Source organism: Hemitrygon akajei, chromosome 14 (genome assembly GCF_048418815.1).
Source record: "Hemitrygon akajei chromosome 14, sHemAka1.3, whole genome shotgun sequence".
Taxonomy (NCBI): Eukaryota; Metazoa; Chordata; class Chondrichthyes; order Myliobatiformes; family Dasyatidae; genus Hemitrygon; species Hemitrygon akajei.
Genome location: NC_133137.1, coordinates 101,150,254 through 101,176,115, shown reverse-complemented (window position 1 = coordinate 101,176,115; position 25,862 = coordinate 101,150,254). Strand labels below are relative to the sequence as shown.

General features: G+C 38.5%; 1 protein-coding gene across 1 annotated transcript in view; it reads left to right on the top strand.

Annotated features, from left to right (window-relative positions):
- The window catches only part of chchd3a (coiled-coil-helix-coiled-coil-helix domain containing 3a), a 298,399-nt gene that overhangs the window by 85,538 nt on the left and 186,999 nt on the right, over nt 1–25,862 (top strand). Inside the window, exon 4 of the mRNA XM_073066790.1 lies at nt 23,005–23,149. Within this exon, the coding sequence (XP_072922891.1) occupies nt 23,005–23,149 (145 nt within the window). The remainder of the gene's footprint in view (nt 1–23,004; nt 23,150–25,862) is intronic.

Sequence of the window (25,862 nt, the reverse complement as noted above, 5' to 3'; positions counted from 1 at the left end):
GGCCATGGACTCATTTCCACCTGACTGCCTTTTCCCCATAACCCTTAATTCTCCTACTATGCAAAAATCTATCCAAGTCTTTTTCTGTTGATCAGTGTCAAAAAAGCCAAATTAAATAATTTGCGATTAAATGTTGTAAAACAATAAAACCTGAAAACTTATAAAGGGAGTGAATATTTTTAAAGGCAGTGTAAAATTGGTATTGGAGGGGTGGAATATTGGTCACCATATGAGTAAAAAGAAACAATTCAAGAGACAGCAGGGGAAAAATGTACATGTATCTTAGGTAGGGAAAAATTCATATGTATTCTATTTAAATCTGCCATTAACCATGATTGGGGCAATAACAAATAATTGACAGGACATTAAAGAGAAAAGGGGGAATACTGGTAAAGAAGCAGGTGAGTTAGATTTGCCAGTTGTGCAGAGAAAAATTAAGAGTGCAGTTACGGACTTGAGGAGCTCATCAGTTTTGGCTTAGGTCGATAACTGTACGAATTCCTGATTTTCTGCATGTAAAATCTTTGCAAAATTTAGCTTTCACCAAGATATCCAAAATAGGCAGATGGAGCTTCTGTTTAAATGTTTTTTTTTTCAAAAATTTCCTTGGTGTACCATTCTTTGTATTTGGAACTCATGCCATGCTGAGAGAGGCAAGTTTGCTTAGCAACTGAGCAAAACTGTCTCTGGAACCAACTTCAAGTGCAGTTGCCACTGAGAAATAAACAAGTTGGTATTGGGAGGAAGAAGTAATAGGCAGTTTCTAGTGATTTATCTTCTTTGCTCAATTACATTAGATTTAGAATTTGCGCACCTCCATGTAATCATGCCTATATCAAAAGGTGTTTTTTTTCAAATGTTAACCATTGCTTGGAGCCGTATTTCAATAAATAACATCATCTTATGTCTGTTTAAGTTGGGGGGAAAACTACAAATTTCTTTGGGAAGCAGCTATAAATTCAAACTCAATATTACTGACAGAATAAAAAAGTGATTTAATTTAAAATAGGCATTACAGATTAAGGCAGACTGCAACTATTATATAAAAGAATTTTCATATTGAAATTGAATAAACTGAAAAGATAGCAATATATTTATTGAAGCAATATCAGGAAGCTGTGACTATCCTATTTGTGAGTACTATGAAAATAGCAGTATAGAGAATAGATACTTCGGAATAGAATTTTTCATTGTTGTATGGTTGAAAGCTTGCTGGTAAAGCAATTATTAATTTTACTGTATTGGACAGTGAAATGACAAATATTTATCATTATGCATCTTTATTAAAAAAGGAAGGGTTCATTATTTGGGAAGTATTTATTTGTTTTTCTTCTCCCGCCACCTGTGTACTAGTTTTCAGCCTCAAATCACTGACGTAATAACATAATAATGGGAAATAAAGCGAGCACTCAGCAAGTCAGGCAGTATAGGTAGAAAAAGAAACCAAGTTAAGATTTAGAGTCAAAATTCCTTCATTGGAAGTGCTGAATTTTCGACAGATCTGAAAGATGACCTGAAATATTAACTCTGATTTTGCAGATGCTGCCTTGCCCACTGAGTGATTCCAGCAACTTCGGTTTTACAGTGTCTGTGACATTTCAATTTGTAGAATTTGTCTGTATTTATCAATTCCCAATACTTTTTTTCTTCTGCCACTCTGCCTTTCTCTGTCCATTCCCTAGGACCATAAAAAATATCCTCTTCATCGTAATAGATTGATCTCATTCATTTTATCATCGCCTTTCTATTATTAAAATACCTCCTGTTCAGAGTATTTTGGATTATCTCTACATTGTGTCCTTGACGACATAACAGAACTCATTATATCAAAGTATGCTTTTATAATATTAGTGAATGGGGATTAATCCTTTCAGAGTTCAAGATGTTGGTAACTGGAAGTGAGTTCCAAGCTGTAACATAAATGTATTGATTTTTGTATCATTTTTCAAACTAACAAGTTTTGAGTGTCACACAAAATTTCGATCATTAGAGGGGAGGTCGCATTTCTTGTGTGTAAATCCATGTAAGTTACAGCACCTGTTCTTGTCCAAGCTATCACAATACTTCAACAGAAGCCACTCTGTATCCAAGTACTTGTCTAATGTCATGCACAAAGAAATGGACCTTTCAAAATATAACAAGAATGCATCCTGGATTCAGAAAACATTTTGATAATGTAAAGTTGGAGTCTGGCTTTTCTCTTGACATTCGTGGACAATCCTCATTAGTTCTGGTAATTTTAACCCCTTAAGAACTATGCACCACAGTTATTGTATATCTGCTTATCTTTTATCAGTTATATGTAGCCAAACCTTAATTGTACATTTCAGGTTCCGTACTTGAGGCCAGTGATAAGTCTCAGAAATCAGTCTTTCGATCAAGGTGTTAAACTTTATACAACAAAGCTTTGATAATTCAACAGAACACAATGTTATTCCACTTTTTATAACATGATAATATTTTAAATGAACCTATTGAGTTTAACGGGAGAGGGAAGCACAGCGTTCCAAAGTACAGCTTTGGCTGCAAATCTATCAATGTTCTTGATTCCTTGTGATCTGGTCCCTTGATCTCTGGCCACACACCTTGCTTATTCACAAAGCCTGGCTTATTCCCTGAACTGATCAGTAGCCAAACACTGTCCTTTCAGGATTTCTAAACAATTGGACACCAGATTATTGAAGTTTTGCTGCACCTGAGCTCATGGTAGAGATGGACATTGGTGATCAGCATGCCTCTGCTGAAAGAACAGAATTTATCTTGCTGCTCTCTTTCATATTTGTATGTTAATACAATTGTATAAAGTAAAATAGTTGACACATGATTTTAAAATCTCAATTGAGTGCAACATTTTATTTATATGAAGCACTTGGAATTATGGAATGCCATCTTCATTATGTACTACTTATGCATCCCATGCCCCTCCCATCCACTGAAAATGAAAGGTGACAAAGACACTTGTATCACATGAGTCTTTTCTGTTCGCTTGCTTGAAAAGTAACTTGTATACCACAATTCCAGATTTAGCCCCATGTCATTATAGCTATTGCATGTTACTCGATTTAATTCAGGCTTGTACAGTAATTGAGTTGAGCATGAGTTTGCAGTGTACAGTGGGAGTTATCTTGAGGGAATGTTTTGAGGTTGCAGAAGATTAAGTATCAGTGACCATTTTTTATAAAAATTAAATTGCCATTAAGAATTCAGAGGGATCTCTGACCTCTGTAGTCATATCAAAATAAAATTTTACAGAATGATATTGGAAGTATGAGAATTAAAATAAATTGTCTTAAGCTGCAGTTGAAATGTCATTATTTAACAGTTGGCAACAGTTGTTTTGTGTCTCATCTCTCCACAGAACAGTGAATTAAATTGACTTTGTTTCTTTCATCCTTCACATTCATGAGGAGTAAATACCTTTATGTTACGTCTCCGTCTGAATGTGCAATGTTTAAATTATAGTAATTTGTAATAAATAGTATGTACAGTAAGATATACAACAGAACAGTCAATATAGCTTAGAAATACAATTGTGTCAGTGTGAATTAATCAGTCTGATGGCCTGGTGGAAGAAGCTGTCCTGGAGCCTGATGCTCCTGGCTTTAATGCTGCAATACCATTTCCCTGATGGTAGCAGGTGTAGCAGTTTGTGGTTGGGGTGAATTGGGTCCCCAATGATCTTTCGGGCCCTTTTTACACACCTGTCACTATAAATGTCCTGAATAGTGGGAAGTTCACATCCACAGATGCACCCAGAACATTGTCCCAGAAGTGTTAACATCCAGGTGGCCTTTTGCAAACTTGAGGTGTGCAGCAGTGGTTGTTTCCTCTGTGATGTCTTTCCATGAACACCATTCTTGTTTAGTGTTTTTCTTATTGTGGACACATGAACAGAGACTTTAACAAGTTATGAAAATTTCTGCAGATCATTTGCTGTTACCTTTGGGTTCTTTTTCATCTCCTTCTGCTTTGTACATTGTACTCTTAGTGTGATCTTTGCAGGACACCCACTCGTACAGAGAGTAGCAGCAGTACTGAATTTCCTCCATTTGATGACAATTTCTCTTACTCTGGACAGGTGAACACTCAGGTCTTTAGAAATGCTTTTGTAGCCTTTTCCAGCTTCATGTATCTCTACAATTCTTCAGAATCTGAATCAGATTTATTATCACCGGCATGTGTTGTGAAATTTAACTTAACAGCAACAGTTCAATGCAATACGTAATATAGAAGAAAAAAACAATAAATAGTAAATCAATTACAGTATATGGATGTTGGAGATTAAAAATTGTGCAAAAACAGAAATAATATATATTGAAAAAGTAAGGTAGGGTTCACGGGTTCAATATCCATTTAAGAATTGAATGGCAGAGAGGAAGAAGCTGTTCCTGAATCATTGAGTGTATGCCTTCAGGCTTCTGTACTTCCTCCTTGATGGTAACAGTGAGAAAAGTGCATGCCTTGGGTACTGTGGGTCCTTAATAATGGATGCTGCCTTTCTGAGACACCGCTCCATGAAGATGTCCTGAGTACTTCGTAGGCTAGTACCCAAGATAGAACTGACTAAACTTACTATCCCCTGCAGCTTCTTTCGGTCCTGTGCAGTAGCCCCACCCCTCAGCAGACAGACAGTGATACAGCCTGTCAGAATGTTCTCCACTGTACATCTGTGAAGTTTTTGAGTGTTTTTGTTGACTTACCAAATCTCTTCAAACTCCTAATGAAGTACAGTCACTGTCTTGCCTTCTTTATAGCTGCATCGATACATTGGGACCCGGTTAGGTCCTCAGAGATCTTGACACCCAAGAGCCTGTAACTACTCATTCTCTCCACTTCTGATCCCTCTGTGGATTGTTATGTGTTCCTTCGTCTTGCCCTTCTTGAAGCCCACAATCAGCTCTTTCATCTTACCGATGTTGAGTGCAAGGTTGTTGCTGCGACACCACTCCACTAGTTGGTATATCTCGCTCCAGTACGCCCTCTCGTCTCCATCTGAGATTCTATGATCAGCAAATTTTATAGGCTTTCTACAGTCCTCTGAAAACTGATTTGTATATTGTAATACATGAGAAATTGGGTATTTTTTCTCATAAATAAGTGAATATGTATATTTTTGTTGTGTTATTTATTTAATGGGTTCTCTTTATCTCGGTTTAGGACTTGAATGAAGATCTGATCACATTTTAGATCATATTTATGCACTAATAGAGAACATTTTGCAGAGTTCACAAACTTTCTAGCTCCACTGTAGCAGGCATATCATCTTCAATGCCTGTCAGTCCTTTTTCCAAAAAATCGGTCGGTGTATCGCTCAATGCACACCATTCCCTTTCTGAGAACTACATATCATCAGTCTTCTGTACCATATTTACAGACACAGTTTGAGCACATCCATGCAGAGTAAGACAAAGTTTGTTGATGAACGCCTTGTTGGCTGATAAAGAATCCAACTTTGCTGCAACTTTTATGATTGAAGAGCCTGTTGCTTGGATTTCAAACATCTTGGGGTTTACCTCCGTGGTTCTCTGAATGTGACAACACAGTTATCAAAATCAGGTTTATTATCACTGGCAAAAACTCAGTGGCCACTTTATTAAGTATCTTCTGTACCTAATAAAGTGACCACTAAGTTTATGTTTGTGGTCTTCTGCTGCTATATCCCATCCACTTTAAAGTTCAATGTGTTATGCATTCAGAAAGTGTTGGATATGCAGGCCCTTAGTATTGTTAAGGATCCCACCCAACCATCCAGCATCTTTTTTGAATTTCTATCATCAGGCAGGATATAATGATGCAAAAAACGGTCAGTTTCTTCCCCCAGGTTGTTAGGCTTCTGAATTCACAAAGATTCAAAGTGTAACTAGTTAATCTTTTCTGTACCTTACAATATTTAATATTATTGCACTTTAGTTTGTTATTCATTGATTCATCTGTATATTTTATCCTTACCTTCATAAGTTGTCATGTGTTATGTGCTTTACAGCCTGGTTCAAAGAAACATCATCTCATTTATTTATTTAGATAGATATATATACACACACACACACATATATATGTTGTATACATGTATGTAGTTAAATGACACTAAACTTTGCTTGACTTGACATGACTGGTTGATTAGATATTTATATTAACAAGCAGGTGTACAGGTGCCACTGAGTATATGTCATGAAATTTGTAGGTGGGGTGATGAAGGTTATGGCATGTTTAGCTTCATAGGTCAGGCCATAGAATATAAAAATTTGGATACAAGTTGCAGTTTTACAAAACATGAGTTAGACTACACTTGGTGTATTGTTTGCTGAACTATTTGTATCTGTAATAATGTTGGATATCATAGCAAAAGATCTTAGCATTGATCTGCAAGCTGGACAGCCAATGATTTCTCAGTTTCAAAGACTTTATTTTCATGACTGCATTACATAATCTGCCTTTGCTCTTCCCTTGATCCACCTTCAATTTACTTCAGACATCTTTCTTTTCCAACCGTTAATCCTCTTTGCACTTGTTACTGTAGTTCATTTCTCATTCACTCATGCACATCTTCCTTGATCTGTTTTGAATGTAGATTATTAACAGTAAATTTCAAAAGCTTGAATCTTTGTCCAAATGTGGAAAAGTATTTTTTAAACAATTTAATATTATCTTCATGCTTTAAGCAGATTTTGAACAGATTTGAATTTTAATAGGCAGGTGTAGATTTTCCACTGAACCTGCACATGAGTACAAATCAAACTTTTCCACCTGATTCATTTTCCTAACTTGCACTGGTTAAAGCTTTTAAACCTTAACCCGAAAAAGTACAGTTATCATTACTCTAAGTACAATTAAAATAAGGATCTTCTTTGAATGCAGTATTTACAACACTGATGTCTCTCTGAGTGTATTTGTTTGTTCATGTAGACCAGCAGACTTTTATAGCAGGCACATTTTAATTTTGTGATTTTTAAAGTTTACATTTGTGCATTCAAATATAATCAAGCATTGAAATGTTATTTATTATTCACATCAAGGATGTTAATCTGGAAATACGTGAGGTTGAGAGTTTTTTTAGTTTTCTGACATTGGTTTTGCAGATTTTTTATATGAAGGGAACTTTTTTGATCTTTATTAGGAATTATTCCCTCATGAAAGTGATAGAGCCTATTATTTCAAGGTAAATTCTGAGACTTATTAGAATGGAGTATCAGGAGAGCCCCATTTATTACAGTAACAAGAACTATTTTCCAAGGCCAAGTCACATTGATTTTAACAGTTTACTTTCTGTTATTTCTGATTAGTTGCAGTTGTTCAAGCGTCATCTTTTAATCCCATGACAATTGTGTCATTCACTAAGTCAAGGCAACGAAGTGTTGTATTTGAGAGAAGAGTGAATCTATAGATCCCAATATCCACAGGATCAAGGAGACACAGCATTGAGGAGACTTTGCTGCAAGTGTTGAACTACCCAATTAACTGATGCAAGCCACATGCTGGAAGGGATTAAATATTCCAGGGACTTGGTACTCTGTGAATATGTCAATAAATGATTCCATGTAATAGACAGCATTCATCTTTGTAGTGAAAAGACAACTGGAAATAGCAGCAGATGGTGTTATGCCTCATGAACTCAAAGATGAGCTCTATGTCTGGTGGTTGTTGTGTAACTGTGACTGCATTAAGTTCTGCTGAGGAGTTTTCTCTGGCCCAGCAGAGCAACACACGCATCTAAAGTGCAGCATGTAACTGTAGAAAACGTACAACAGAACTTGCTTGTGGTTGAATGGTATTCTGCATTTACATAACAGGGAAGCAAAGCACTCTCCTGGGAAAGCACTCAAACTTGCTTCCAACATTGGCTTGTGATAATTATTCAAATGGCCACAAGGTCTATAGTGTTATATCTAAACATGTAAAATAGCACTTCAGGTTCAGCCGTAAAAATGTAGACTGCAGAAACATATTTTAAAAGATTATATAAAATGTAGGTTTTCACCCTCGGACCTTAAATATTAACAGTTTATGGGGTGATTCTGTCATCTTTTTATTCGTTTCCAACAATATTTTTGTAATCGTTTTTCTGTATTTGTTGACTTAAGGCAGTTTTTTTCTTTTGAGTGTGAATACCGTCTTACACAAACCCTTATTCTTGGAGAATACGGGAATAAAGTCTTTATGTGACATGATTCAGCTCTTTCTTCAACATGTGTCTGGCAGTGTATCAGCAATTGCAGGCAGCTCTGAAACAGGTTTGTATCTAAATTCAGGAACTCCCAACTAAAAAGGTGTTTAAGTGTACCTCTGTAAAGGGACTGCAGCAGATAAAATATGTGATTAGCATCACCACCTTAAGGGCAATTAGGGATGGGCAAAAAAGTGCTGGCATTGGTGTAGACTCCAAGGTTTTGAAAATTAATTCTATATATATACACACACACACACACATACATATATGAGAATTAAATGGGCTGCCGCTGCATACTTAGTGCTCCAAGAAAGGCACAATCATGCTCCAACCAATCTTTTATTTGTAAGTTATTTTCTGCTAATTGCCCCTGACATTGCTTATGCTCTGATCCATCATTTTAATATTTTTATTCATGTGACCTGATGTGAGTTGCTGGCAAGCTCTGGCATTTATTGACCAACATTAACTGTTCTGGAGAAGTTAATTGTAGGTCTCTTTTTTAACTGTATGGTGTATGGCTTGGTGTTTCTGTGCACCTGTTCCTCGTTTCTGGTGAAGGAATTTGCTGTTTTTGTGAGATACTGTGGGGTATCTCACAGAGTAACAGCTCCATCATGTCCTCATGATGAAGGTGATGGATGGACATCAAAAGCACTGTTCTGAATGATGTTGAGTTTCATTCATCCTGGCATCTGGAGAGTAGTTCACTGACTTCTGTTTTGGAGTGGAGATGCAAATGCTTTGAGGAGGTGTCAGGAGCTGAATCATACTGAAGAATAACTAGTCTCTGATTCTTCCTATAGCCATTGACACTATCTGAAGTTATTCTAGATTTTTTTAACATTGTGATGTAAAAAAAATTTAAATTAAGCAGAATTTGTTGTACAGCTAATTAAATAGATAAATATAATTACAGCTATAAATGTAAACCTGACAGTGGGATTTCTTGGATCAATACAACTTAACAGAAAGATTCTCAATTTTGATGTCTATAGTATGACTTGATTTACGTTTATCACGCCACTTCCACGGGCACTAAATGAGTCATTTGGTACCAGTAGCTAGCTGATTTCTGACGTTCTGATCCATTCTTCATAGTCGAGCTTGAATATTGTGATTATTTTTAACTCCCAGGTGAGAATAGAGAAAAGCCAATGAAGTGCTTATTTCAGAGCAGCACCAAGGAGTTGATACTTAATTTAAAAGACAACTTGTTGACTGTCCAACCATTAAAAATGGTAACTGGAAGACTCAATAGAGAGAGACTTGGTAATAAGGGATGTATATGATTGGTCCCCAGGCAAAGGAAGTAGGTGGAATCCTAAGATGAGGAAAAAACATATTCACATATTTGAAGTACAAATTGACATAGTTATTGGTGACTTTATTAAGGCTAATCTCCATATTTATATCTTCCATTTACTCTTATTAGGATGTGGCCAAGGCAAGCATTTATTACACATCGCTAAAAGTCCATGAGAAACGTATAATGAAGCACCTTGGACTTAACAGAGGCAGTCCTCGTGTCTTTTGGTTTTGTGTCGAAGTTACAGGACTTAGACTCAACTATGATTTAAGAAGAGCAATTTACTTGCAAATCAAGACAGTGTGTGAGTTCAAGGGGAGTATGCAAATAGTAATATTTACATCAGCTACCCATGTTCTCCACATTGACAGGGATTGTAGGTTTGTTCGTAGTTTCCAAGATGTCCCTTTACAAGTTCATTGTTCATCCCTTTATTGTTGTACAGTACTAAATCAAATGTTTGCAGTTCCCTCACTACCATTCAAGGCCCTAAACAGTCCTTCCAGGTGAGCCGACGGTTCACCTGTAAGCCTGTTGGGGGTCATTACTGTGTTTCGTTCTCCCGGTGTGGCCTCCTGTATATCGGTGAGACTTGACATAAAGTGGGAGACTGCTTCACCGAGCATGTACGCTCTATGCCAAAGTAAGCGGGATCTCCCAGTGGCCATCCATTTTAATTCCACTTCCCATTCCCATTCCATTACTTCTATCCATAGCCTCCTCCACTGTCATGATGAAGCTGTACTTAAGTTGGAGGAAAAACTTCTTGTATTCCATTTGGGTAGCCTCCAACCTGACAGCATGAACATCGATTTCTCAAACTTCTGGTTTGAAATATTCAGCAAGCTTTTCCTGTGGAGAGTTAAGTAGACCTTTAGTTTGATGATCCTTCATTAGCACCAGGAAAGGGCAGAAAACAAGCATGCTTCAAGTTGCAGGGATGAAGAAGAAATTGAGAGAAGCAAAGGAAGGTCTTCAGTTGGGTGGAAATGGCAGATGAGTGCCAGCCAAGAGACTGACGAAGATCTGACTGCCACTACTGTCAGTCTATTTGCAGGAGGAACAAATAGAATCAGATCAGAGGACGGAAAGAAGTTAACCATGCGATGCATATATTAAACAGAAAAAAATTGTTATCCACAGAGTGCAGTACAAGGTTCTCATTCATGCAAATGCATGTTGTTTCTGTTCAATATGTTTTAACAGAGGGTAGAAAAAAATAGGATAAATGAGCTTCATTAAGAAAAGGAAACCCCCTCAGGGGACTCTTGTAAAAAATGAATATTTTTGAATCGATACATCCTAAATCGTACTGCTTGTGATATTAATATTCATTTTATATGTATAAAAAATCAGTTACTTTAACAGAAAATAATGAGCCCATTTAATAGTGTTTTAACATTAACATATGGCTTTGGATCAGAAAGAAATTTTATTCCATGGGTTAATGATCTGTGTTTATAGTTTTATTGCCAGTGGAAAGTGCTTTATTTTCACACTTGCCATCAAGATTTTTGCATGTGTTTGACTGCTGATGGAAGCTGAAAAATTATCCCAAGGAGAAAGATTCTCACTCTGCTTTTCTCCAGCCTTGAGGCAAGCCCACTTTGGCATTTCTTTATAAGTCAGTATTGTGAGCAGCACTTAAAATCATCACTTAATTTTTTGTGTTAACAGCAGCCATCAGTATCCATAGGAAAGTGTGTATCTGTTGCAGGATTTTGTTGTGTTTTATTTAGAGGTACAGCATGGTAACAGACCCTACTGGCCCAATGAGCTCACGCCAGTTGTTTATGGGGAAATGAAATTAGTGGAAGTTCTCGGGGAAGTGAGGTGAAATGCAGTGCCTATAAAAAGTATTCACCCCACTTGGAAGTTTCTATATGCTATTGTTTTCCAACATTGAATCACAGTGGAGTTAATTTGGTGGCATACTATATATGTACAGTGCCTATAAAAATGTTCACCCCTTCTTGGAGGTTATCGTGTTTTATTGCTTTACAACATTGAATCACGGTGGATTTAATTTGGCTTTTTTGACACTGATCAATAGAAAAGACACTTCCGTGTCAAAGTGAAAACAAATTTCTACAAATTGGTCTAAATTGATTGCATACTTACTCACCACCTTCAAGTCAGTGTTTAGTAGATTACAGCCTTGAGTCTGTGTGGATTGGTCTCTATTAGCTTTGCATCTCTGGACACTGCAATTTTTCCCCATTGTTCTTTACACAATTGCTCAAGTCCTGCCAACTTGCATGGAGATCATGAGTAAGCAGCCCTTTTCAAGTCCAGCCACAAATTCTCAATTGGATTGAGATCCGAACTCGGACTTGGGCCACTCCAGGACATTAACTTTGTTGTTTTTAAGCCATTCCTATGCAGCTTTGGCTTTATGCTTGGGGTCATAAAAGGTTGAACAAGTTAGGTCTCTATTCATTGGAGCGTAGAAGGTTGAGGGGGGATTTGATCGAGGTATTTAAAATGTTGAGAGGGATAGATAGAGTTGACGTGAATAGGCTGTTTCCATTGAGAGTAGGGGAGATTCAAACGAGAGGACATGATTTGAGAGTTAGGGGGCAAAAGTTTAAGGGAAACACGAGGGGGTATTTCTTTACTCAGAGAGTGATAGCTGTGTGGTATGAACTTCCTGTAGAAGTAGTAGAGGCCAGTTCAGTTGTGTCATTTAAGGTAAAATTGGATAGGTATATGGACAGGAAAGGAGTGGAGGGTTATGGGCTGAGTGCGGGTAGGTGGGACTAGGTGAGATTAAGAGTTCGGCACGGACTAGGAGTGCCGGAGTGGCCTGTTTCCGTGCTGTGATTGTTATATGGTTATATATGGTCATTGTCTTGCTAGAAGACAAGTCTCCCAAGTCGTAGTTAACTTGCAACTGCATCAGGTTTTCATTCAGGGTTTCCCTGTATTTTACTGTATTCGTTTGGTCCTCTAGCTTCACAAGCCTTCCAGGGCCTGCTGCAGTGAGGCATCCCAGAGCATGATGCAGCCACCACCATGCTTCATGGTAGGGATGGTGTGTTTTGATGATGTGCACTGTTTAGCTTATTGCAAACATAGTGTTTAGTCTGATGGCCAGAAAGCTCAATTTTGCTTTAATCAGACCATAGAATTTTTTTCCAGCTTACTTCAGAGTCTCCAACATGCCTTCTAGCAAACGTTAGCTCTGATTTCAAGGAGTTTTTTTTTAACAGTGGCTTTCTCTGCCATTCTCCCTCAAAGCTGCAACTAGCAAAGCACCTGGATAACATTTGTTCTATGTGCAGCCCCTCCCATCTCAGACACTGAAGCTTGTAACTTCCAGAGTTGTCTTGGGTCTCTTGGTGGCCTCCCTCACTAGTCCCCTTCTTGCATGGCCACTCAGTTTTTGTAAATCTGCTCTAGGCAGATTTACAACTCTGCCAATTTTTTTCCATTTCTTGATGATTGCCTTAACTGTACGCCAAGAGATATTCATTGACTTGGAAATTTTCTTATATCCATCTCCTGACTTGTGCTTTTCAATAACCTCTTTACAGAGTTGCTTGGATGTGCTTTATTTTTCACGGTGTCAGGATACTGACTCACAGATACAGGTGTATTTTTACTGCAATCAATCGAAACACCTTGACTGCACACAGGTCTCCAAAAACAGATCTCCATATAACTTATTATGTGACTTTTAAAACCAATTGGCTGCACCAGTGATGATGTGTCATATTAAATGGGGTGGCTGCTGAGGCAATAAGTTATTTTGTGTTTTATATTTGTAATTAATTTAGATCATGATCACTTGCCATCTTCAGAAGTTTTCTGATGACTCTGCCATAGTTAGATGCATCAGCAAGGGAGATGAGGCTAAGTACAGGGCTACAGTGGGAAACTTTGTCACATAGTGCGAGCAGAATCATCTGCAACTTAATGTGAAAAAGACTAAGGAGCTGGTGGTGGACCTGAGGAGGGCTAAGGCACCGGTGACCCCTGTTTCCATCCAAGGGGTCAGTGTGGACATGGTGGAGGATTACAAATACCTGGGGATACAAATTGACAGTAAACTGGACTGGTCAAAGAACACTGAGGCTGTCTACAAGAAGGGTCAGAGCCGTCTCTATATCCTGAGGAGACTCGGGTCCTTTAACGATGCTGAGGATGTTCAACGAGTCTGTGGTGGCCAGTGCTATCATGTTTGCTGTTGTGTGCTGGGGCAGCAGGCTGAGGGTAGCAGACACCAACAGAATCAACAAACTCATTCATAAGGCCAGTGATGTTGTGGAGGTGGAACTGGACTCTCTGACGGTGTCTGAAAAGAGGATGATGTCCAAGTTGCATGCCATCTTGGACAATGACTCCCATCCACTCCATAATGTACTGGTTAGGCACAGGAGTACATTCAGCCAGAGACTCATTCTACCGAGATGTGACACTGAGCGTCATAGGAAGTCATTCCTACCTGTGGCCATCAAACTTTACAACTCCTCCCTCGGAGTGTCAGACACCCTAAGCCAATAGGCTGGTCCTGGACTTATTTCCATTTGGCATAATTAAATTATTATTTATGGTTTTATGTTGCTATATTTCTACACTATTCTTGGTTGGTGTGGCTGTAACGAAACCCAATTTCCCTCGGGATCAATAAAGTATGTCTGTCTGTCTTTGTAGAGATCTTTTTTCAGTGTCACACAGAAGAGTCTTTATCTGTAGATCAATGTCAAAAGAAACCAAATTAATTCCACTTGTGGATCAATGCTGTAAAACAATTAAATATGAAAACTTCTGTTCTTTTTTTGTTCTGGCTTTCTCCTCAAATGAAGGGCTCAAATTGACCATGTTTTGAGCTACTGTCAAAATATCTGAGTGATTATTGGCTCATCCCACTGGTCTTGTTTACTTTGATAACTGGTCAAAATACCACCTTGTGGTGGTTTAATATCTGTTAACCTGCTCTCACAATTTGCACTTGAAAATTTAATATCTTGGCAATCCCTACTTCTTGCAGTTAACCAGAATGATTCTTTGTCTTACTGGAGGACCATTGAAATAACGTTTTCACCTTAACTGTGGCTGCCACAAATTTAAGGGAGCTTCATTTAGCAATGCAAATGTTAAAATTTTAAAATTAAACCAAGAGTAGTATCATTTGTCGAGCATCATCTTTACTGATATCTTTCCATGATATAAGGTCTTAATAAATAAGAATCCAAGTTTATCTATGTAGAACTGTTGAGCCTGCTCTAGCATTTATTGAGATAAAGGCTGATTCTCAACCTCTCTTTCCTGTTTCACTTGATCCTATTATCTCTTAATTTCTTTAACTTTTGAAAATCTGTCGGTTGCAGCTTCGAAATGTTATGTAATGACATAATCTGCAGCACATGGGATAGTGAATTTCAAAGGCACACACTACTTTGAGTAAAATGTCATGTTGTGTTTTTGTTACTAACTCCCTCATGTGTTTTTAGAAAAACGTGAAGTGGCTTACATTTCCAGATTCATTAAAATAATCTTCATATTCTAAACATTATAATATGACTTCTCAAATTTAGGTCTAGTTCTGGCTTGTGTCAGGAGTAGCTCTTACAAACAGAATGTAAAAATATATGCAGGTTGGCAATCTATCCCTTCATAACTGCTCTGCAATTCATCGAGATTTTTTAATTCATCCAAGAGATGTGAATTTTGAAGGATAAAGTTGTTCATTCAAATTGCCCTTGAAGGTGGCGATGAGCTGATTTAAACCATTGCCATCCTCGACACGTGGGTATATCCACGATGCTGTTGGGAAGGAGCTCCAGGATTTTGATCTAGTGATGGTGAAGGAACAGTAAAACATTTCCAGTTCTGGAGATGCTCTTTGGCTTTGAAGGGAACTTCCAGATAAGGGAGTTCTTGTGCTTTTGATGGCCTTGTTTGTCAGCTGGTAAGAGGACCTGGATTTAATTGGTGATCTTCTCCCTGTGCTCCATTTTTCTACTATGCACATATATCTGATGATTCCCCTAATAACCAAAGAAGTATCCTTCTCTGTTCTGAATGAAATTGATGGCTGAGCCTCCGTAGCCTTCAAAGTTAGAGAACTTCAATGATTCACCATCTTCTTATTGAATTTTATTATTGTTAATATTCTGGTGTTGATCCTTTATTATAGACTCCAGTATTTTCCTTGCCACTGAGTTAAACTTATAGATTTGTAGATCCCTGCTTTCTGACTATTGAATTCTTAGGTCTTGCTTCCTCCAATCTGCAGGGACTATCCTTGAATCCAAAGTATTTTGAAAGATAACAACCAATGCATTTGTGATGGCAGTAGATTTTATCTGAAAATCTCTTTTGGATTTTACACCTGTGGAAGTGATGCTGTAATATAAAGCTGAATTAGGAAATTAAGCTGTTGAAGAATATACAGAAGAGTTTACAAATATATATATGGTAAATGAGAAAATCTGCAGATGCTGGAAATGTAAGAAACACGCACAAAATGCTGGAGGAACTCAGCAGGCCAAGCCTAAATATGGTAGATGAGTTTTGGGTGGTCAGTAGTATAGCTAGATGCAGTATTATATTGAGAATTATGAAATTATTCTGGGGGAGGTCAGTCCTTTAAAATTGAGATGAAAGACTTTGAATTTTAATATAAGAGATTCTGCAGATGCAGGAGTTCCAGAGCAATATACACAAAATGTGGAAGGATCTCAGCAAGTCAGGTAGTATCTATGGAGAGAAACCAACAGTTGATGTTTGGAACCAAGAACTTTCACCAGAACTGAAAAGGAAGGAGGAAAAAGTCACAATAAGAAATTGGGGGTGGGAGGGGGAGCAGGGGAAGTGGTACAAGCTGATAGGTGTAACTTGGTGAGGGGGAATGCTGGGGGAGGGGATGAAGTGAGAAGCTGGAAGATGATGGGTGGAAGAGGTAAAGGGCTGAAGGCAAAGATATCTGATAGGAAATGAGAGTGGACCCTGGGAGAAAAGGGAAAGAGAGGGGCATCAGAGGGTAGTGATGGGCAGGTGAGGAGAAGAGGAGGGGTAAGAGGAGAGCCAGAATGAGGATTTGAAAAAAGAGATTACCAGAAGTTAGAGAAATTGACCTTAGTGATGGATGCTGCCTTTTTGAAGCATTGGTTTTTGAAGGCGTCCTGGATGCTGGGGAGGCTAGTACCTATTGTAGAACTGACTGAGCTTACAACTTTATGCAGCTTATTCCGATCCTGTGCAGAAAGTGGTGCAACCGGTTAGAGTGCTCTTCATGGTACTTTTGTAGAAATTTGTGAATGTCTCTGGTGACATATCAATGCCCCTAAAACTCCTGATGAAATGTACCCAGTGTTATCCTTCTTTGTGATTGTATCAGTATGCTGGGCCCAGGATAGATCCTCGGATCTTGACCCCCAGGAACATGAAAATGCTCACCCAGTCCACTTTTAATCCCTTGATGAGGACTGGTGTGTGTCCCCTCATCTTACTCTTCCTGGAGTCCACAATTAATTCTGTGGTTTTACTGATGGTAAGTGCAAGGTTGTTGCTGTGAGATCACTCAACCAGCTGACTTATCTCGCTCTGGTACGCCTCCTCATCACCATCTGAAATTCTGCCAACAATAGTGTTGTTGGCAAGTTTATAGATGGCATTTGAGCTGTGCCTAGCTACATAGTCGTGGATATGGAGAGAGTTGAGCAGTGGGCGAAGCATACATCCTTAGATCTTATTTCTGATCCACACAGATTGTTGTCTCCCAGTAAGGAAGTCAAGGATCCGGTTTCAGAGTGAGGTACAGAGGCCCAAGTTTTGGAGCTTTTTGATAAGAATTGAGTGTATAATTGTGTTGAACACTGAAGTGTAGTCAATAAACAGAAGCCTGATGTAATTGCTATTGTCCAAGTGATCCAGGGCCAAGTGGAGAGCCAGGCAAATTGCAGAGAGTCCAGGTCTTTGCTTATGCAGGATTATAGACATGATCAATGTCTCAAAGCACTTTGTCACATTCAATGTGCGTGTCATTGGCAGCTCACCTTGCTCTCTTTGGGCACTGGTATAATTGTTGCCCTTTTTGAAACAGGTGGGAACCTCTGACTGTAGCAGTGAGAAATTCACGATGCCCTTGAACACTCACACCAGTTGGATGGCACAGGACTTTAGAGCCCTACCAGGTATACCATCAAGGCCTAAACCTTTGCAAGGGTTCACCCACTTGAAAGATGTTCTGCATTGGTCTCTGAGACAAAGATCACAGGGTCAGCAGATACTGCAGGGATTCACATAGATGTAGTTTTATTTTCCCTTTTAAAGCGAGCATAAAAGGCTTTTAGTTCACCTGAGAATGAAGCATCACAGCCATTAATTTTGTTAGGTTTTACTTTATAGGAAGTATTGGCCTGCAAACACTGCCAGAACTGATGTGCATCTGATTCTGTCTCTAACCTTAACTGTAATTGTTTTTTAGGCCGTACTTGGACTTCTAGTATAGTTCTGGATCATCGGTCTTGAATGCCACAGATCTAGTCCTCAGCAGAGGAATCTCCTGGTTCATTCATGACTTTTAATTCAAGAGTATCTATATGATTTCGGAGACGCACACTCATCCACACATGTGACAACTGTGGCGTATCCATTCAGACCTGAAGATAAATCTCTGAATGTGGTCTAGTCCACCGACTCAAAGCGGTCCTGTAAATACTCCTTCATCTCCCTTAACCATACTCTCTTGGTCCAAACTACTGGTGCTGTAGTCTTTAGTCTCTGCCTATATGCTGGGTGTAGATGTAGAGCTAGGTGATCAGACTTTACTAAGTGCAGGTGTGGGATAGTGTAGTAATCATTCTTGATGGTCATATAATACTGGTCAACTGTGTTGGCTCCTTGAAGATAAAACTTCTAAGATAGAGGCTTTAATACTAAAGAATCAAGGCAAATGGGGATATTGTAGTAAGTGGCAGTTGTGATTGATGAGCAATCATATTGAATTGTAGAACAAGCTCCAAAAGCTGTCCCTCCTTCTGCTTGCATTTCCCTTGTTTATTTTTCGGTAAGTGGCAAATCTTTTAGTAGAGCTGTTTGATTCCTTGAGATACGATCTATTCTCCTGTAATTTTGACTGAAACAAAAACACTCAGCTTCAGTTTTCAAAGGCACTCAACTTGTCCATTAAATATTAAGATAAGATTTAGAAAAAATTCATATTCATTAATATTGCATAAAGTATTGGACAGATGCCTCACTGAGAGCATTTTAAGTATGTTACAACACTCTGTTCTCATTGATCCATATCCAAATGAGTTTGATAAAGTGGGTATTTGTATAATGAAATAATGCACACAATATTTAAGCAACACACACAAAATGCTGGAGGAACTCAGCAGGCCAGGCAGCATCTAAGGAAAAGAGTACAGTCGATGTTTTGGGCCAAGACTCTTCATTGGGACTGGAAATAAAGATGAGTCAGAGAAAGAAAGTGGGGGAGGGTGTGAGTGTCCTTCCAGGTGAGACAAGATTTCATCTGTGAGTCTATTTGGATCATCTGCTATATCCGGTGCTCTCAATGTGTCTTCCTATATATCGGTGAGATCCGACACAGATTGGGAGACCGCTTTGCCAAGCACCCATGCTCCATCTGCTAGAAAAAGTGGGATCTCCCAGTGGCCACCCATTTTAATTTCACTTCTCACTTCCATTTCGACAAGTCAGTCCATGGCCTTCTCTACTGTTGCGATGAGGTTAGAGGAGCAGCACCTTGTATTCTGTCTGGGGAGCCTCCAACCTGATGGCATGACCATCAATTTCTCGAACTTCCAGTTTTGCCCCTTGCCCCATCCTCTTTGCCCCTTGCTTCATTCCCATTTTCCTCTCCCACTTTATCTCCTTATCTGCCTGTCACCTCCCTCTCCCTTTTCTTTCTTCCATGGCCTTCTGTCCTCTCTTATTGGATTCCCCCTTCTCTAACCCTGTATTTCTTTCACCAATTAACATTGGTGAATTCCCTTCTGGTTTCACCTAGAAGGGAAACCCCTTCTGGTTTCACCTACCACCTTGTGGTTCTTTCTCCCCTCCTCCCACTTTCTTACTCTGATTTCTCGTATTTTTTTCCAGTCCTGATGAAGGGTCTCGGCCTGGGATTTCCAGCATCTGCAGATTTTCTGTTGTTTGTGATTGGACTACGCAATATTTAAGTATAGAAAGATAGCATTTGCATTTATAGAAATTCTCTTGCCCTCAGGATAAGTCAAAACTCTTTTTTTTACTAGTTAAATTCATTTGAGCTATAATCAGTCCTGACGAAGGGTCTCGGCCCGAAATGTTGACAGTGCTTCTCCCTATAGATGCTGCCTGGCCTGCTGCATTCCACCAGCATTTTGTGTGTGTTGCTTGAATTTCCAGCATCTGCAGATTTCCTCGTGTTTGAGCTATAATTTGTTATTCAGAATATGCAACTGCCAGTTTACACACAGCTAAGTCTGATCGTGGAATCATCAAATAATACGGCATGGAAAGAGGCTCTTTGAGCCATCACAGAATCCTTCCTGCTAGTCAGAGTTGCCCATGTTCAGCCATAACCCTCCAAGTCCTTCCCTTCTAATTCAAATACCTCTTAAGTGTTGCAAGTACCTGCCTCAACCACTTCTTCTGTGCTGATTCCAGGTACTCATTGTCCTCTATTAAAGAAGTTACCTCACAGGTCTCTAACCCTCTTTTGTGTCTCTGCTCTCTAGTTTTAGACTCATCAACTCTATGACTGCCCATACCATCCATACTCCTCATTTTATACATTTCTAGGAGGTTACCTCTCATTCACCTATGCTCAAGAAATAAAGATTCAGTATGCCTAACTTCCCCCGAAACTCAAGCCCTTGAGTCCAAGCAGCATCCTCATAAATATCTTCAGCACGCTCTGCAACTTGACAATGTCTTTGCAAAACAGGGTGACCAAAATCATACACAATACTCCATTGCGATTTCAGTAATGATTTGTATAACTACAATGTAAAATCCCTGCTGTTAAATTCAATGCTCAAATAATGAAGGTCACCCTGTCTACTGGGTTTTTTTTGGAAATAGTCCAGAACTCTTTCATCACTGCACTAAACTGCCAGCCATTGTGCTCATGACTCTGTATTGGAAGTTCCTTGTATAATTTTTAAAGTTGTGGTTCTTCATTGAGATGATCAAAACCTTACTGAAATGGACTCAGTCCATTAAAGAATGTGTCAAGACATTAAACTCCATCCATTTGGCAATTAACAATAACTGGCTTTCAGTGATGCATGCTATTTGAATTGTGGTGGATTAACTCCTTTAGCAGAACAACTACCGGTAGTAGTCCATAACTCTTTGAAACTAGGTGCACTTAGACATGAAACACTGAAGTCTTGGAGTTAACTAATTTATTCCATGTCACTAATTGTTACAGTGCATATTAGAATAGCCGAGATGCACAATTGTTTGTTAAAGGGGACAGAAATTTTGTGTGGAACTTAGATGAGGAGAATTCTGTAGAAATGTATATATTATACCCAGTTAGTTACGGTTGCATTCTATACTTCATATAGTATAGAGACAAAAATAAAATCATGCGTGCCTTATAAACTTCAGGAAAAATACACATGTTCCTTTTTAGTTCATTCATTGATCCCTGTTTGAGTTCATGTTAGTGTCTTCAGTCTAAAATGAAACTAGTTTCATTTGCAAATCTAAAGTTTTCAAAAAATATATACTCACAGCATAATTCTAACTGAGGCTCTGTTTGTTTATCCTTTGCTGCAGCTTTACTTGTTCCCCATAGTAAATGAATAATATGGACAAATTTCATAGGTCTTTCTCGGTAGGTTTCTTTATAACTTTTGGAGCAGAAAGATGATAGGCCAGAAACAGCCCAGGTATCTATAAGTCTTATTTAGATTAGCCTCAGTTTTTATGCAGTGTGTTCTGGGTGCTATGATTGACTTCTTTCGGGATCCGTGGAAGGGATTCCTCAGATTTTCAGGTTTCTCACATGTACAATGAAGCGTGTTAACAAACGACTCACCTAAGGATGTGCTCAGGGCAGCCTGCAAGGGTCCCCACACTTTCCAGCACCAACATAGCATGTCCACAGTGCTCAGCAGAATCCTTGCAGCACGTCTGGCATTGTTGGAGACTGATTAACACACAGAAAATGCTGAAGGAACTCAGCAGGCCAGGCAGCATCTATGGAAATGAGTACAGTCAGCATTTCGGGCCAAAACTCTTCATCAGGCCTGGAGAAAAAAAGATGAGGAGTCCGAGTAAGAAGGCAGCGAGAGGAGAGGACGAACCTCAAGGTGATAGGTGAAACTGGGAGAGGTGAAGTACACTCTATAGTCTGGAGAAATCTTGTCAGAAGTGGCCTTCATAGAAGAGTTGCTGCCAAAAAGCTATTCCCTCAAAACTGAAACAAAGCCAAGACACTCTCCCACACAGAAACACAAGAACTGGGGTGCTGAACAATGGCAGCAAGTGCTCTGGACTAATATGTCAAGAATTGGAATTTTTGGCTCAAATAGGAGGCAGGAGGAAGGGCGGCAGAGTGCTAGATGGATGAGTGTCTGCAGCCAGTAGTGAAGCATGACGGAGGTTTCCTGCAAGTTTGGGGTGGTATTTCTGCAATTGGAGTTGATGATCTGGTCAGAATTAGCAGAATCCTCAATGCTGAGTACAAGCAGATTCTCATCCATCACATAATACCATCAGGGAGGCCTCTGATCAGTCCCAGCTTCATTCTACAGCACAACAATGACCCCATCTTCAGTGAAAAAGAAGAACAAATTCTGCAACAGATGGTGTGGCCTCCATACAGCCTTGATCTCAACATTGTTGAGACTGTCTGGGATTACCTGGAGATATAGAAACAAGCAAGGCAACCAAAGTCTGTAGAAGAACTGTGACTACTTGTCCAAAATGCTTGGAACAACCTTCCAGGTTATTTTCTTATAAAACTACAGGCGGTGTACTTAAGAGGATTAATGCAGTTTTAAAGGCAAAGGGTGATCACAACAAATACTTGATTTAGTTTTGTACAGTTTACTTCTCCAAGTAATTTTTTTGATATTTAGTAATGTTTTAATTCATTATTTCTGAAAACAATTGCTTTACAGAACTTCTTACATGTATATAAGACTTTGGCACAATACTGTACTCACAAAAAATCAGTTGATATGGTGTTTGAGTAGAATAGTTGTTGAGTTTTGTAGCAATGTCATAGGTTTACAAGATGAGCAAATGCTTTTGTTGAGAAGGTTTTTAAAGTCTTGCTGTCAGTGACCAGTAGTCTTTGTTGTAACTAGTTTGCTGAATCCTTTTTGGCATGAGCTAATTTAGCTGGATTTTGGATCCGATGCTTATTATGGGAGGAGTGGTTGGTATGCTTGATTGGTATGTTTGACTGAAAATAGTTGCAAATATTCTTTTTGGCTGCATGTCTTCAGTTGTTTTTGGTAGTGCAGCTAAGTAAACACAACCTATGATGGCCCTGGATGTTTTTCTTGTTTTAAGTGATTTTATTTTTGTTTCTCTCTCTGTTGAAATACAGGCTTGAGCATGATAAACAATATGTTCATGATGAGATCAGCAAAATTCTTGAACGTGAGCGAGATGCTACAAATGATAGCCTTGTAAAAGCAGTGTTGCGGGAGAGAACAGTGACTGCAGAGGAGCGGCTGAAATCCAAGCATGCAGTAAGTAGATTGATAACCTTTGATAACTGATCTATCAACTGGTTGGATAATTGTAAAATTTGATAAGCTGGATATTGCTCAGGTACTATTTGAAGTAGGATATTATTAAAGTAGGAGAATTTGCAGCATTTGATAATGGAAACCATCCATGTGAAAAGCCCATTCCACTGATCCCTTAGAATTTCACCATCGGTCCAGTAGTGGATAATATGACCTCTTGCTCTGTTTACTGCATCGCTCTTATTTTGACATTAATTATTTCAAAATTAGTGTTGGGTTGTGTACTTTCCCAATTTTTCCTCTAACAAATAATTCGCACGTTGATAGGTAAAAGTGTTTTCTTCAAATAGTCAGTGGAGCTAACATTGATGGTGATGTGAAGAAAAAGTTGAATGGATTGAAGAGGTTTGCAAACATTTCTCTCAACTGAATTTGCAGTTAGTTGGTTTCTACCGGCTGAAACAAATGCATGCTGGACTCTAATATTTATGTACTTGTAAGAAAGTTACAATTTCAGTACATCGGTTTGGTTGGAAAAATTAAATTAAGGATAAGTGTGCTTTCATTTTTTAATTTTTAAGATATTCTGGCTGTGAGTATAAAATATCTATCATTTAATCTTGGGGAAAATATGTTTAAGTAAGTTTGCAATTCATGAACTTACCCATTCACAAAAGTTATATTTGGAAAAGCAGTGAGATCCAGATTCGTGTAAAGATCCACATTCTGTTTTTGAAATGGCTTTCTCTTCAAAAAATACTCTCTTTTGGTAAAAAGTTTATAATGCAGTCATAGATTTGGATTATTTTTCCTTTCTGCATTGTTAGCTAAACTCAGCTGGGTGGCAGCAAGAATCCTTTTTGTTTTTCAGAATCCTTGATGCCCCTGAAACAAAATATGCTAAGAGAAGTATGCACAAGTGCATGCTTCCAAGCTGCTTTGTGCAAAGCAGAAAAAAATTATATTTATGCCTCTAAACTAAACTGGGGGAAATCCAATTAAGCTTCCTATTTCTATTTACCACTTAAAGATCAGTGCTGGAAGGAGTGATTGATGATAACATGTGGGACTCAGGGAAAATTCAAGATGAGTTTAAGCTCTGATACCCCCATAGTTAAATAGCACCTTTGCATTGTGTCACTGTACCATAACTCTTGATAGAAATTCTCTGTTTATACATCAGGTTACAAGAGGATGAGCCTTGACTTTGATGACACACAGCTGAATAGCTTATAAATGTGACCATTGAGAAAAGCTACTAGATTTACCTCTGCCATTCACAACTACGTTCTAACATGAGTTCCTGTCTTCACAATCGATGGAAGGGAGAAATATTTCTCTATGGGGATTTATGTAGAACACTTTTTATCAGGAAGGTAGTAATCAAACTATGTTGAAAGTAGTTATGCATTAGTTACTGTATTCCCACTTGGCATGTTAAGTCATCCTGTTTCATCAGGACTTGCTTTATTTTAAGTCAAACTCACCCATATATTGTGTCTAACGTGACGTTAAAGCTATATAGCAAATAATTGATAAAAATCATTATAGAATCTACAAGCATCAATTCTGCTTAATTGCCCTTCAACTTTTTTTTTAAATGGGCTATGAAAGAAGTATTACCTCAGCAGAATGTTTATACTAACTTGATTTTATGAAGAACTTTTTTTTACATCCACTGGTTTATTGTTAAATTTACTGTACCTAGCCTGAGCTATGTAACAAAATGCTTTGTACCACGCTGATCTCTGAGCAATTCATAAATGTTCCATTATAAGCAGTGGGAATAATCCATTATTATCTTTCAGCAACAGGTTGTTCTATTTGATCTGTGAAAAGATTTATGTAAAACACAATCGTAACATTGAGTCAGGTTTGCAGGTCTGGCGAGTGAGACAGAAAATAGTGACTGAACAAGTATATTAATCATTTATTTTCAAACAGTAAAAATTCGACCAAATGTTCATGTACCACACGTTACAGAGCTACAAAGTTGAATATTCAACAAATATACATTAACAAACATACTTAGTTAAAAGTATGTACGGAGCATACCTACCCAACAGTTATGTACACCATTTGCCTTAAAGTAAGAGAGAGGAAGCCTCTTCCACGTACTATTTTATACCTGGGTTATTTGAAACTGGGCACTAGACAGCTAACCAGTGGGAAAGGCAGCTCCAGTTCTAAAACTGACCAATCACAATGGAAGTAACTTTTGACATTCATAGTAAGCCACACTACTCACAAGATAATCATTAGCTGGCTTTGTTTTTAAAAAATGGGTCTATTAAGTTGGTCTGCTATTTCTAAATTACAATACTTTTCTGGAATTTTACGATGGAGTCTCCATTGTGAATCTTTACTCTGTGAGATGTTAACTTATGATATCTGGTATTTAGGAAATGGAGTTGACAGCAGAAGTAAGATGCCACAGCAGTCTATCAGTTGGCACAATGCTATTACAGCTTGGGGCGTCAGAGTTCAGTGTTTATTTCTGGCACCTTCTGTAAAGAGTTGGTGCATTCTTGCCATGATTGTGCAGTTTCATCTGGGTGCTCCAGTTTCCTCTCAGAGTCCAAACATGTACCAGTTGACAGGTTAATTGGTCATTGTAAGTTGTCCTGTGATTAGGCTTTGATTAAATAGGTGGATTGTTGAGTGGTGCATTGCAGTTCATTGAACCAGAAGGACCTGATCCACGCTGCATCTC